The sequence below is a fragment of the Pristiophorus japonicus genome, chromosome 5 (assembly GCF_044704955.1).
Source record: "Pristiophorus japonicus isolate sPriJap1 chromosome 5, sPriJap1.hap1, whole genome shotgun sequence".
Lineage (NCBI taxonomy): Eukaryota > Metazoa > Chordata > Chondrichthyes > Pristiophoridae > Pristiophorus > Pristiophorus japonicus.
In genome coordinates this window covers 182,792,085-182,805,047 of record NC_091981.1, presented here as the reverse complement: position 1 = coordinate 182,805,047, position 12,963 = coordinate 182,792,085, and the positions used below count along the sequence as shown (strand labels likewise).

General features: G+C 42.5%; 1 protein-coding gene across 1 annotated transcript in view; it reads right to left on the bottom strand.

Moving 5' to 3' along the window:
- The window catches only part of LOC139264540 (ATP-binding cassette sub-family A member 13-like), a 417,853-nt gene that overhangs the window by 124,732 nt on the left and 280,158 nt on the right, over positions 1–12,963 (bottom strand). The window contains exons 34-35 of the mRNA XM_070881155.1: positions 12,399–12,533; positions 9,767–9,919 (exon numbers count right to left, since the gene is read on the bottom strand). Coding sequence (XP_070737256.1) covers positions 9,767–9,919; positions 12,399–12,533 — 288 coding nt within the window. The remainder of the gene's footprint in view (positions 1–9,766; positions 9,920–12,398; positions 12,534–12,963) is intronic.

The window sequence follows — 12,963 nt, the reverse complement described above, 5'->3', positions numbered from 1 at the left end:
CAAAACTTGCTTGGCAACAAACTGTTCTGAAGACATCTGTCTCTTTCTGTGTCTGCACATATGGCCAGAGAAGCTATCTCAGGATCTTCAGAAGTACATCTATCTCGCACTTCATCTGGCACACCAGCACTCAATTCCACTTTGTAAAATAGCAGTGCAGATCCATCCACCCTGGGGGGTTGAAACAATCAGTTTGAGGGGGGGAAAGAGCAGGGTTAAGTCCTCCAGGAGGGACAGGAAGTAACTGGCCAGAGAAGGACAAGGATCCTGAAACCCAGGATCCAGCTTTTAAAAGAAAGATGCTTTCTAAACAAAATACATTGTTGGTGTTATTGGGGAGTTGCCTCAGCATTTTCAACACATGCTAGCAAGTGTATAAGATTCCACAGCCCATATGTGCGAGCCTTTCATGCATAGGGTCTAGAGCATGTCGTCAGCCTCGAAATAAGTGGCGGCTCCAGGGACATATCAGAGTCTGTTATGCCAGTCTATGGATCGCTCCTAAATGCTCAGAATGCTGCCGTACAAGATTTGGGGGCCGAAATTCAGCACCGCTGGAAACCTGACGCTCCTCCTGACTTTTTGGGTCATTACCACCATATGGCCCAGTCCATATTTAGGCAAAAAGTTGAAAAATGGGTTCCAATGTTAAGGAGCCCTTCCAAGTGCAGTTTTCAGCAGTGTGGCTGTCTTAATTGCAACGGAATTCCCAAGGAGAAATACAGCATGCAGGTAAGTGTTTCTAAGGAACCAGCTGCTCCCTGGCCCTAGGACGTTTCACATAGGCCGAGTATTGATTAAACAAAGCCTTTGCAGTTAATGCATGCAGCATCCTGTGTGATCGAGCATATAGAGCTGTATGCATGCTGTCAAAGACACCCGGAACTTTTGGAAATTCTGCTATTTGTTAGTAACCTAGGGCTCTGTCCTAATGGGGCTAAAATTCCAGCATCACCGGGTCTGTACAGAATACATACGGACCCAGTGAGGCCCTGCAAAATCCGGTTTTCAGCGCGCAATGCGCATGTGCCGAAAACTGTCTTTTCCGATCTGACAGATCTTCCACATCCCCACAGCCAGGATATTCGCACAGGCAAGATTGGGCTATTTGCCCATCTCTTGCCCAGCGAATGTCCTTAAAACTCTTGCGCCTGGTCAAAGCAGGCGCATAGCCTAATTTTACCAGCGTAAGAGTTTTAATACACATAAATAATAAAAATTAAAAACAGTTTTATGTTAAAAACCTTGTCCACTAAGGTAATTTAATTTTAAACCCTATTAATACACTTTAAATAAAAATCCCAATTTTTTTTTCTAAAACATTAAATGCACTTTAATTTCAATAAATTTCAATTATGTGAGGTGTGTTTTTTATTTTTTATGTTGTGTTTAGTGTGTTTGTTTTTTTTTCTCATTAATAGCGATGAGAACTCAGGATTGCTACCAGTGCCACGTGCTAGTCAGAGTAGGAATCGCAGGATAGCTCAGATGAATACATGGCTTGAACAGTGGTGCAAAAGGGAGGGATTTAAATTCCTGGGACATTGGAACCGGTTCCGGGGGAGGTGGGACCAGTACAAACCAGATGGTCTGCACCTGGGCAGGACCGGAACCAATGTCCTCGGGGGAGTGTTTGCTAGTGCTATTCGGGAGGGGTTAAACCAACATGGCAGGGGGATGGGAACCTATGCAGGGAGACAGAGGGAAATAAAATGGAGGCAGAAGCAAAAGATAGAAAGGAGAATAGTAAAAGTGGAGGGCAGAGAAACCCATGGCAAAAAACAAAACGGGCCACATTACAGAAAAATTCTAAAGGACCAAAGTGTGTTAAAAAGACAAGCCTGAAGGCTCTGTGCCTCATTGCGAGGAGCATTCGGAATAAGGTGGATGAATTAACTGCGCAGATAGCAGTTAATAGACATGATGTAATTGGCATCACGGAGACATGGCTCCAGGGTGACCAAGGCTGGGAACTCAACATCCAGGGGTAGTCAACATTTAGGAAGGATAGGCAGAGAGGAAAAGGAGGCGGGGTGGCGTTGCTGGTTAAAGAGGAAATTAATGCAATAGTAAGGAGGGACATTAGTCTGGATGATGTGGAATCGGTATGGGTGGAGCTGTGGAATTCTAAAGGGCAGAAAACGCTAGTGGGAGTTGGGTACAGACCACCAAACAGTAGTAGTGAGGTTAGATACAGCATCAAACAAGAAATTAGGGATGTGTGCAATAAAGGTACAGCAGTTATCATGGGCGACTTTAATCTACATATTGATTGGGCTAACCAAACTGGTAGCAATGCGGTGGAGGATGATTTCCTGGAGTGAATTAGGGATGGTTTTCTAGACCAATATGTCGAGGAACCAACGAGAGAGCTGGCCATCCTAGACTGGGTGATGTGTAATGAGAGACGATTAATTAGCAATCTTGTTGTGCGAGGCCCCTTGGGGAAGAGTGACCATAATATGGTAGAATTCTTTATTAAGATGGAGAGTGACACAGTTAATTCAGAGACTAGGGTCCTGAACTTAAGGAACGGTAACTTCGACGGTATGAGGCGTGAATTGGCGAGAATAGACTGGCAAAGGATACTTAGAGTTCACGGTGGATAAGCAATGGCAAACATTTAAAGATCACATGGATGAACTTCAGCAATTGTACATCCCTGTCTGGAGTAAAAATAAAATGGGGAAGGTGGCTCAACCATGGCTAACAAGAGAAATTAAGGATAGTGTTAAAGCCAAGGAAGAGGCATATAATTTGGCTAGGAAAAGCAACAAACCTGAGGACAGGGAGAAATTTAGAATTCAACAGAGGAAGACTAAGGGTTTAATTAAGAGGGGGAAAATAGAGTACGAGAGGAAGCTTGCAGGGAACATAAAAACTGACGGCAAAAGCTTCTCTAAATATGTGAAGAGAAAAAGATTAGTGAAGACAAATGTAGGTCCCTTGCAGTCGGAATCAGGTGAATTTGTGATGGGGAACAAAGAAATGGCAGACCAATTAAACAAATACTTCGGTTCTGTCTTCACGAAGGAAGAAACAAATAACCTTCCGAATGTACTAGGGGACAGTGGGTCGATTGAGAAGAAGGAACTGAAGGATATCCTTATTAGGCGGGAAAGTGTGTAAGGGAAATTCATGGGATTGAAGGCCAATAAATCCCCGGGGCCTGATAGTGTGCATTCCAGAGTACTTAAGGAAGTGGCCCTAGAAATAATGGATGCATTGGTAATCATTTGCCAACAGTCTATCAACTCTGGATCAATTCCTATGGACTGGAGCTAATGTAACACCACTTTTTAAAAAAAAGGAGGGAGAGAGAAAACGGATAATGATAGACCGGTCAGCCTGACATCAGTAGTGGGGAAAATGTTGGAATCAATCATTGAGGATGAAATAGCAGCGCATTTGGAAAGCAGTGACAGGATCAGATCAAGTCAGCATGGATTTATGAAAGGGAAATCATGCTTGACGAATCTTCTGGAATTTTTTGAGGATGTAACTAGCAGAGTGGACAAGGGAGAACCAGTGGACTTTCAAAAGGCTTTTGACAAGGTCCCGCACGAGGTGTGCAAAATCAAAGCGCATGGTATTGGGGGTAATGTACTGACGTGGGTAGAGAACTGGTTGGCAGACAGGAAGCAGAGAGTCAGGATAAACGGGTCCTTTTTAGAATGGCAGGCAGTGACCAGTGGAGTGCCGCAGGGCTCAATGCTGGGACCCCAGCTGTTTACAATATACATTAACAATTTAGATGAAGGAATTGAGTGTAATATCTCCAAGTTTGCGGATGACACTAAACTGGGTGGCGTTGTGAGCTGTGAGGAGGACGCTAAGAGGATGCAGGGTGACTTGGACAGGTTAGGTGAGTGGGCAAATGCATGGCAGATGCAGTATAATGTGGATAAATGTGAGATTATCCATTTTGGGGGCAAAAACACGAAGGCAGAATATTATCTGGATGGTGGCAGATTAGGAAAAGGGGAGGTGCAATGAGACCTGGGTGTCATGGTTCATCAGTCACTGAAAGTGGGCATGCAGGTACAGCAGGCAGTGAAGGCGGCAAATGGTATGTTGGCCTTCATAGCTAGGGGATTTGAGCATAGGAGCAGGGAGGTCTTACTGCAGTTTTACAGGGCCTTAGTGAGGCCTCACCTGGAATATTGTGTTCAGTTTTGGTCTCCTAATCTGAGGAAGGACGTTCTTGCTGTTGAGGGAGTGCAGCGAAGGTTCACCAGACTGATTCCAGGGATGGCTGGACTGTCATATGAGGAGAGACTTGATCAACTGGGCCTTTATTCATTGGAGTTTAGAAGGATGAGAGGGATCTCATGGAAACGTATAAGATTCAGGCGGGACTGGACAGGTTAGATGCGGGAAGAACGTTCCCGATGTTGGGGAAGTCCAGAACCAGGGTACACAGTCTAAGGATAAGGGATAGGCCATTTAGGACTGAGATGAAATAAAAGGCAAGCATGAAAGCTCGGTGCCTCAATGCAAGGAGTATTCGGAACCCAGGAGACGGCTCTGAGCTAATTAGAGTGGATGAGAGCTCAGATGAACAGGACCCCAAGAAAGAATGCAAAAGGCAGGAGGCAACAGAGCAGAGTAGCACTGGGGTAAGTGAAAACCACAAAGTGATAGGAAGGGACAATATGTATGAATATAAAGGGGCTGCAGGAGGGGTCAAAACTAAAAATCATGGTTTAAAAACGAGTATTAAAACACTCAACCTAAACGCACGCAGCATTCGAAATAAAGTAAATGAGTTGACGGCACAAATCATTACAAATGGGTATGATTTGGTGGCCATTACAGAAACGTGGTTGCAGGGTGGTCAAGACTGAGAATTAAACATACAGGGGAATCTTACAATTCGGAAAGACAGACAAGAAGGGAAAGGAGGTGGGGTAGTTCTGTTAATAAAGGATATCAGGGCAGTTGTGAGAGATGATATTGGCTCTAATGAACAAAATGTTGAATCATTGTGCGAGGAGATTAGAGATAGTAAGGGGAAAAAGTCACTGGTGGGCGTAGTTTATAGGCCCCCAAATAATAACTTCATGGTGGGGCGGACAATAATCAAGGGAATAATGGAGGCATGTGAAAAAGGAACGGCAGTAATCATGGGGGATTTTAACCTACATATCGATTGGTCAAATCAAATCGCACGGGGTAGCCTGGAGGAGGAATTCATAGAATGCATACGGGATTGTTTCTTAGAACAGTATGTTACAGAACCTACAAGGGAGCAAGCTACCTTAGATCTGGTCCTGTGTAATGAGACAGGAATAATAAACGATCTCCTCATAAAAGATCCTCTCGGAATGATTGATCACAGTATGGTTGAATTTATAATACAGATTAAGGGTGAGGAAGTAGTGTCTCAAACGAGCGTACTATGCTTAAACAAAGGGGACTACAGTGGGATGAGGGCAGAGTTGGCTAAAGTAGACTGGAAACACAGACTAAACGGTGGCACAACTGAGGAACAGTGGAGGACTTTTAAGGAGCTCTTTCATCGTGCTCAACAAAAATATATTCCAGTGAAAAAGAAGGGCGGTTAAGAGAAGGGATAACCAGCCGTGGATAACCAAGGAAATAAAGGAGCGTATCAAGTTAAAAACCAATGCGTATAAGGTGGCCAAGGTTAGTGGGAAACTAGAAGATTGTGAAAATTTTAAATGACAGCAAAGAATGACTAAGAAAGCAAGAAAGAAAGGAAAGATAGATTACGAAAGCAAACTTGCGCAAAACAAAAAACCAGATAGTAAAAGCTTTTACAGATATATAAAACGGATAAGAGTGACTAAAGTAAATGTTGGTCCCGTAGAAGATGAGAAGGGGGATTTAATAATGGGAAATGTGGAAATGGCTGAGACCTTAAACAATTATTTTGCTTCGGTCTTCACAGTGGAAGACACAAAAACCATGCCAAAAATTGCTGGTCACGGGAATGTGGGAAGGGAGGACTTTGAGATAATCACTATCACTAGAGAGGTAGAGCTGGACAGGCTAATGGGACTCAAGGTAGACAAGTCCCCTGGTCCTGATGAAATGCATCCCAGGGTATTAATAAAAAGATACGGCAGAAGTTATAGCAGATGCATTCGTTATAATCTACCAAAATTCTCTGGACTCTGGGGAGGTACCAGCAGATTGGAAAGCAGCTAATGTAACGCCTCTGTTTAAAAAAGAGGGCAGGCAAAAGTCAGGTAACTATAGGCCGGTTAGTTTAACATCTGTAGTGGGGAAAATGCTTGAAGCTATCATTAAGGAAGAAATAGCGGGACATCTAGATAGGAATAGTGCAATCAAGCAGACGCAACATGGATTCATGAAGGGGAAATCATGTTTAACTAATTTACTGGAATTCTTTGAGGATATAACGAGCATGGTGGATAGAGGTGTAGCGATGGATGTGGTGTATTTAGATTTCCAAAAGGCATTCGATAAGATGCCACACAGAAGGTTACTGCAGAAGATAAAGGTATGCGGAGTCAGAGGAAATGTATTCGCATGGATAGAGAATTGGCTGGCTAACAGAAAGCAGAGAGTCGGGATAAATGGGTCGTTTTCGGGTTGGAAATCGGTGGTTAGTGGTGTGCCACAGGGATCGGTGCTGGGACCACAACTGTTTACAATATACATAGATGACCTGGATGAGGGGACAGAGTGTCGTGTAATAAAATTTGCAGATGACACAAAGATTAGTGAGAAAGCGGGTTGTGTGGAGGACACCGAGAGGCTGCAAAGAGATTTAGATAGGTTAAGCGAATGGGCTAAGGTTTGACAGATGGAATACAATGTCGGAAAATGTGAGGTCATCCATCTTGGGAAAAAAAAGTAAAAGGAATTATTATTTGAATGGGGAGAAATTACAACATGCTGCGGTGCAGAGGGACCTGGGGGTCCTTGAGCATGAATCCCAAAAAGTTAGTTTACAGGTGCAGCAGGTTATCAGGAAGGCAAATGGAATGTTGGCCTTCATTGCGAGAGGAATGGAGTACAAAAGCAGGGAGGTCCTGCTGCAACTGTACAGGGTATTGGTGAGGCCGCACCTGGAGTACTGCATGCAGTTTTGGTCACCTTACTTAAGGAAGGATATACTAGCTTTGGAGGGGGTACAGAGACAATTCACTAGGCTGATTCCGGAGATGAGAGGGTTACCTTATGATGATAGATTGAGTAGATTGGGTCTTTACTCGTTGGAGTTCAGAAGGATGAGGGGTGATCTTATAGAAACATTTAAAATAATGAAAGGGATAGACGAGATAGAGGCAGAGAGATTGTTTCCACTGGCCGGGGAGACTAGAACTAGGGGGCACAGCCTCAAAATACGGGGGAGCCAATTTAAAACCGAGTTGAGAAGGAATTTCTTCTCCCAGAGGGTTGTGAATCTATGGAATTCCCTTCCCAAAGAAGCAGTTGAGGCTAGCTCATTGAATGTATTCAAATAACAGATAGATAGATTTTTAACCAATAAGGGAATTAAGGGTTATGGGGAGCGGGCCAGTAAGTGGAGCTGAGTCCACGGCCAGATCAGCTATGATCTTGTTGAATGGTGGAGCAGGCTCGAGGGAATAGATGGCCTACTCCTGTTCCTAATTCTTATGTTCTTATGTTCTATGAGGAGAAACTTCTTCACTCAGAGTTGTTAACCTGTGGAATTCCCTACCGCAGAGAGTTGTTGATGCCAGTTCATTGGATATATTCAAGAGTGAGTTAGATATGGCCCTTACGGCTAAAGGGATCAAGGGGTATGGAGAGAAAGCAGGAAAGGGGTACTAAGGGAATGATCAGCCATGATCTTATTGAATGGCGGTGCAGGCTTGAAGGGCTGAATGGCCTACTCCTGCACCTATTTTCTATATTTCTATACGGAGTTCTCATTGCTATTAATGAGAATACTCTACCTGATTGGTTGTGCAGTCACACGTGCCTGCACCTTCTGCATCCGAACCTCGAGGACGTTGGTACGCTCTGAAGATCAGGAAGAGAAGGCCTCCTCACTGCAATTGCAGACGCCTCTGGGACCACCAGGTAAATTCGTAAAAAATTCTCGGGTCGGAGGCATTCGTCCGCAGGAAGCCTCCGACCTGAACTTCAGGCCCACCCTGTTGTCCATGGGAAAGTGATGTGCCTGCATATAATGCAACCCTGTACTGCTGACTGATTGCTGATTCTGACGTCTTCATTGACAAACTGGAAAGATCCGGAGGCAAAATAACTAAAGGCAGCTGTCTCCCTCAAAGTTACTGACAGCATTTTGCCCAATTTTGTCAACATCTCCGTGGTTAATCAGAACTTTTGAAAGCATTGCTCTATTGTAAGGTTGAGATAATGCCTTTGTGTACAATATATTTGGTTGGAAGGGTAATAGCAAGTAGGAGCCCCTCTCCTGCAATTATGCTGTATCTACATGGCATCTAAAAGTTCCTTCTGCTACTCCTAAGTGTCAGCTGTGGCTCAGTGAGTAGCACAGTTGCCTCTGAGTGGATTCAAGACACATTCCAGGGACTTGAGCACATAAATCTAGGCTGACACTCCAGTGCAGTGCTGAGGGAGTGCTGCACTACTCAAAGTGCCATCTTTCAGATGAGACATTAAACTGAGGCCCCGTCTCTCAAGTGGACGTAAAAGATCCCATGACACTATTTCGAAGAAGAGCAAGAGAGTTATCCCTGGTATCCTGGCCAATATTTAACCCTCAATAAACACAACAAAAACAGTTTATCTGGTAATTATCACATTACTGTTTGTGGGAGCTTGCTGTGCGCAAATTGGCTGCCGCGTTTCCCACTTTACAACAGTGACTACACTTCAAAAAGTACTTCATTGGCTGGAAGCATTTTGAGATTTTGAGCATTTTGAAAGGCACTATATAAATGCAAGTCTTTCTTTTTTTCCCTTTTCCTCCAAGTAATCTCATGTATAATGGGATTATAAATGGGACACCCACAATGCTAAGGGAGATGGTGGGAGGTTAAAATTTATGTGTAACTCACAGCTTTCCTTGAAAGCTCCAGGACACAGATACTGCAATAACAAACTTTCAAAATAACTGCCAAAGAACAATTGGCGCTCACTTTCTGCGTTGGTGTTTGTCTCTTGAAGTAGCTGAGCATTTCAGATGCTGTATAGCAGCTGAGAATTCTCAGTTTATGTGGATTCTATTAGTACCTGATCTGCAACCGGCATAAGGGATGGAAATGGATGTTGAGGCGAGAATGACATTACTTCCAAGTCTTTAACATTTCATTTGCATCTAAGCACCTGTATTAAGAGCAATGACTCTGCTCCACCCCAAACCACAACCACGAATGTGCACCAAATTCACTGGGGGCAGAGACTAGTTGCAAAGGGGATCCGGCACTTTTTCCCAGGAGTAGGAGCATGTGGAGCAACAACAATAATAACTTGCATTTATATAGCACCTTTAAGGTAGGAAAAAGACACTTCAAAGGAGCGTAATCAGACAAAAATTTATACCGAGCCAAATAGGATATTAGGACAGGGACTAAAAGTTTAGTTAAACACTTAGATTTTAAAGAGGATCTTAAAGGAGGAGAGAGAGGTAGAGTGGTGCAGAGATCAAAGAGGGAATCCCAGAGCATAGGGCCTAAACGGCTGAAAGCATGTCTGCCAATGATGGGGCAAAGGGAGTGGGAGATGTGCAAGAGGCCAGATTTAGAGGGTTGTAGAGTTAGAGGAGGTTGTAGAGGAAAATCAGCCCTTTAAATGGACTCACAACATTAAGTCTTACCTTTCACATTCATTTGCTGGTTGTAGTGGTTCAGGTTTTGGGCCCAGTAGCTGTCTCCTGTCTTTCTGTCAAGCTGTTTGGCACAATCACACAGATTTTGCCAATACAGACCTGTAAATGGGAAATACCAAGGCATGCGAGTTCCATATTTACCTAAAATATGATTGTTAAAGTTAAAAGTCATGCCCCAAATAATTCATAGTTCACATTTGTGCACAGATAAAAATCCATAAATACATTCACAGAAAATCTTTTAAATGGCATCATACTCATAAAAAAAGTGTTTGACATACCTTTTATAGCTTGGGGAGGGTCACCATTATTTTCATTATATACGACTGATGTGAATATTTGTTTTAATGCCGAATTAAAACTAACTGAATTGAATTTTATGAGAATATCACAGAATGCACGGATAAAGGGTGCATAGCATATAAATGGATTGTCAGAAAGTCATCGTCACAGAAACGTGTTACAAAAATTGAGGCACATGATATTATAGATCGAGTGATAGCTACAGAATCGAGGCAAAAACTATTTTCAAATTATAGAGATGTGTATAGTGGTCTACCCAGGGATATGTGCTGGAATCTATTCTATTTTCCATTCAATCATTTCCATAGAAATCATTTATTAAATTTGAGGTCATGTCAACTATGAGGAGGAATGCAAGAGTTAGCAGACAGGTAGCAGATACAGTTCAATGCAGAGAAAGGTGAAACAGTACATTTTGGGGAAAATAGTGAATACTCTAATTCGTAACAGGGTGGAGTGATCTAAGATTGTAGATACAAAGGGCTAGAAATTGCATTGGCTCACTGCCCGGCTTCTGGGCAGTATTGGCCGTTTTGGGCGATAACCGGGTCAGTGAGAAATTGCCCAGCTAAGTTACGCCGGCGGTTTTGAGGTACCGCTGGGGAGCGGACCACCGGCATGCACCGTCCATAGATTGCCATGGCGCGATATTTGGCTCAGCAGTGCCCGGTAGGTAAGCATAAAAAATAAACGCCCTCAAGAATCAGCGGAGCTGGGCGGTAGGTAGGTAGCCCTGCAAGAAAAAGGTAAGTAATTGGTTTTTTACTCATTATTTTTAAATTCTGATGTAGTGATTTAATTTAAAAGGGTCCTGAGACTGTTTTTATGATTTTTTTATGTTCTGTTTTTTAAAAAAATATTTGTAGTGTTTTTCTCCTCCTCGGTCCAACCCGTAGCCTTGGGTTAAATTTTTAGTGAATTTTTAAATTATCGCCCATTTTCTTTAAGAACCCACCAAGCGACCCTAAGTGCCATTTTTTTCACCGAGAATTGGGGTGCAACGCCCATTTTTTTTCACTGGCCGGATTTTTTTCTTTATTTTGGGGATGTTTTCGCCGCCGATATTCTTCGGAAGCTCAGCAGTCTTTTGGGCGGCAATCGGACGCTGGTGGGTTGTTAAGAAATTCTAGCCCAATGGTGCTTAAAAGTGAGAATTGCTAATATACATGGCCATGAAGAAGGCAAATGGATTCTAAGTTTTACATATATATATATATATTGGAATTAAGTATAATAAGGAAATGATGTTAAATTTGTAGGAGACATTGGTTAGGCCATAGTTGGAGTACTGCATGCAGTTCTGGGCATGGCATTATAGGAAGGTATTAGTCTCATGGAAAGGGTAGAACTGATTCATTAGAATGCTATGAAGATCCAGAGGCTATATACAGTTATGAAGAAAGGCTTGAAAATGAGAGCATTTTTTCACTGGAACAGAGAAGGATAGAGGGGATCTAATAGAGGATTGCGAATTATGAAAGATTTTGAGAGGGTAACTAGTTGTTAAATCTGTACCAAGGAAGCATAGATTCAGAATTATTTCTAGAAGTATGATGGGGGAAGTTACAAGAATTTTTATTCGATTACGGAATGCTTTACTACAAGTGGCTATTGAGGCAGAGACTCTGGGAGTGGTTTTTATGAACTGGAAATGTCACTGATTGGGAGCACACACCAAGAATTTGGGCACGGAAGTCAGTGAGCCCTGCAGGATTTACTATCCATCAATTTTAATGAAGAGAGAATTCAACAGAGTTCACTGTTCTCCACATCCAAATTCTTCATATGCGCTCCACGCCAGATGTGTGAATTCATAGCATTTACCCTTAGAAAACCATTTTAAAGGGAACCGCATAAGTATTTGACAACAAATATAAATGTGTATGGGAAAAAGACAGGGAATGGGATTACTATAGACAGCTCCAGTTGAAGAATTAACAATGGTACATACATAGCCTTCATCTGTGCTATAATTTCTATGATTCTGTAATGCACTTTGCTTTATGTTGTTTGTAACTCAAAAAAGGTTTGACAAATACTTATTGTACACACTGCAATATCCTTTAATAACTGTCTCTCACACAGTTTTACAGATAATCCGTATTGCAGGTAGTTTACTAAAAGAAAACAACCTGCAGTTGCAGGTATAAAATTCAGTAAGTAGAGTCCAGATCACTTTAATAGATAACACAGGAACCATTGGCGTCTTCTGTAAATTTGTTCCTCTAATTGTACAGTAGAAATCATTACAAATTTGAAATGATAGATAATTACAGTGAAGGACAATTATTATGGACAAAAGAATTGATTTTCATACCAGGGAAGACAGTGTGTAGGTACCAGCCGAGCATGAGGTATATCACTGAATCAATGATCATCATCCAGCAAATCCAGGCAAAAGATACATTGTCCTCATCCCCAAGGGCTTCATACATGTTATTCCACTGGATTCCTGAAAAAAAAACAGTCCATGTGAAATAAAACAAGATGCAAATACAGCAGCTCCTTGGATATGTCCAATTATAGGGCCCAAGTTTCCACATGATTTGCGCCTGATTTTTAGGAGCAACTGGTGGAGAACGGACTATCTTAGAAATCGCAATTCTCCACATTTTTTTTTCTGCAGTTCTAGTCAGGTAGAACAGTTCTACTTTGGAACAGAATTTTTTCTTCAAAAGGGGGCGTGTCCGGCCACTGACGCCTGATTTCAAAGTTTCCACAGTGAAAACGTACTCCAAACTAACTTAGAATGGAGCAAGTGAAGATTTTTGCAGAACTGAAAAAACCTGTTCTACACATTAAAAAATCAGGCGCAGGTTACAAATTAGGCGTAGGGAACGAGGGGGGGAGAGGGGGGGAAGGGAAGTCATTAAATTCTACAA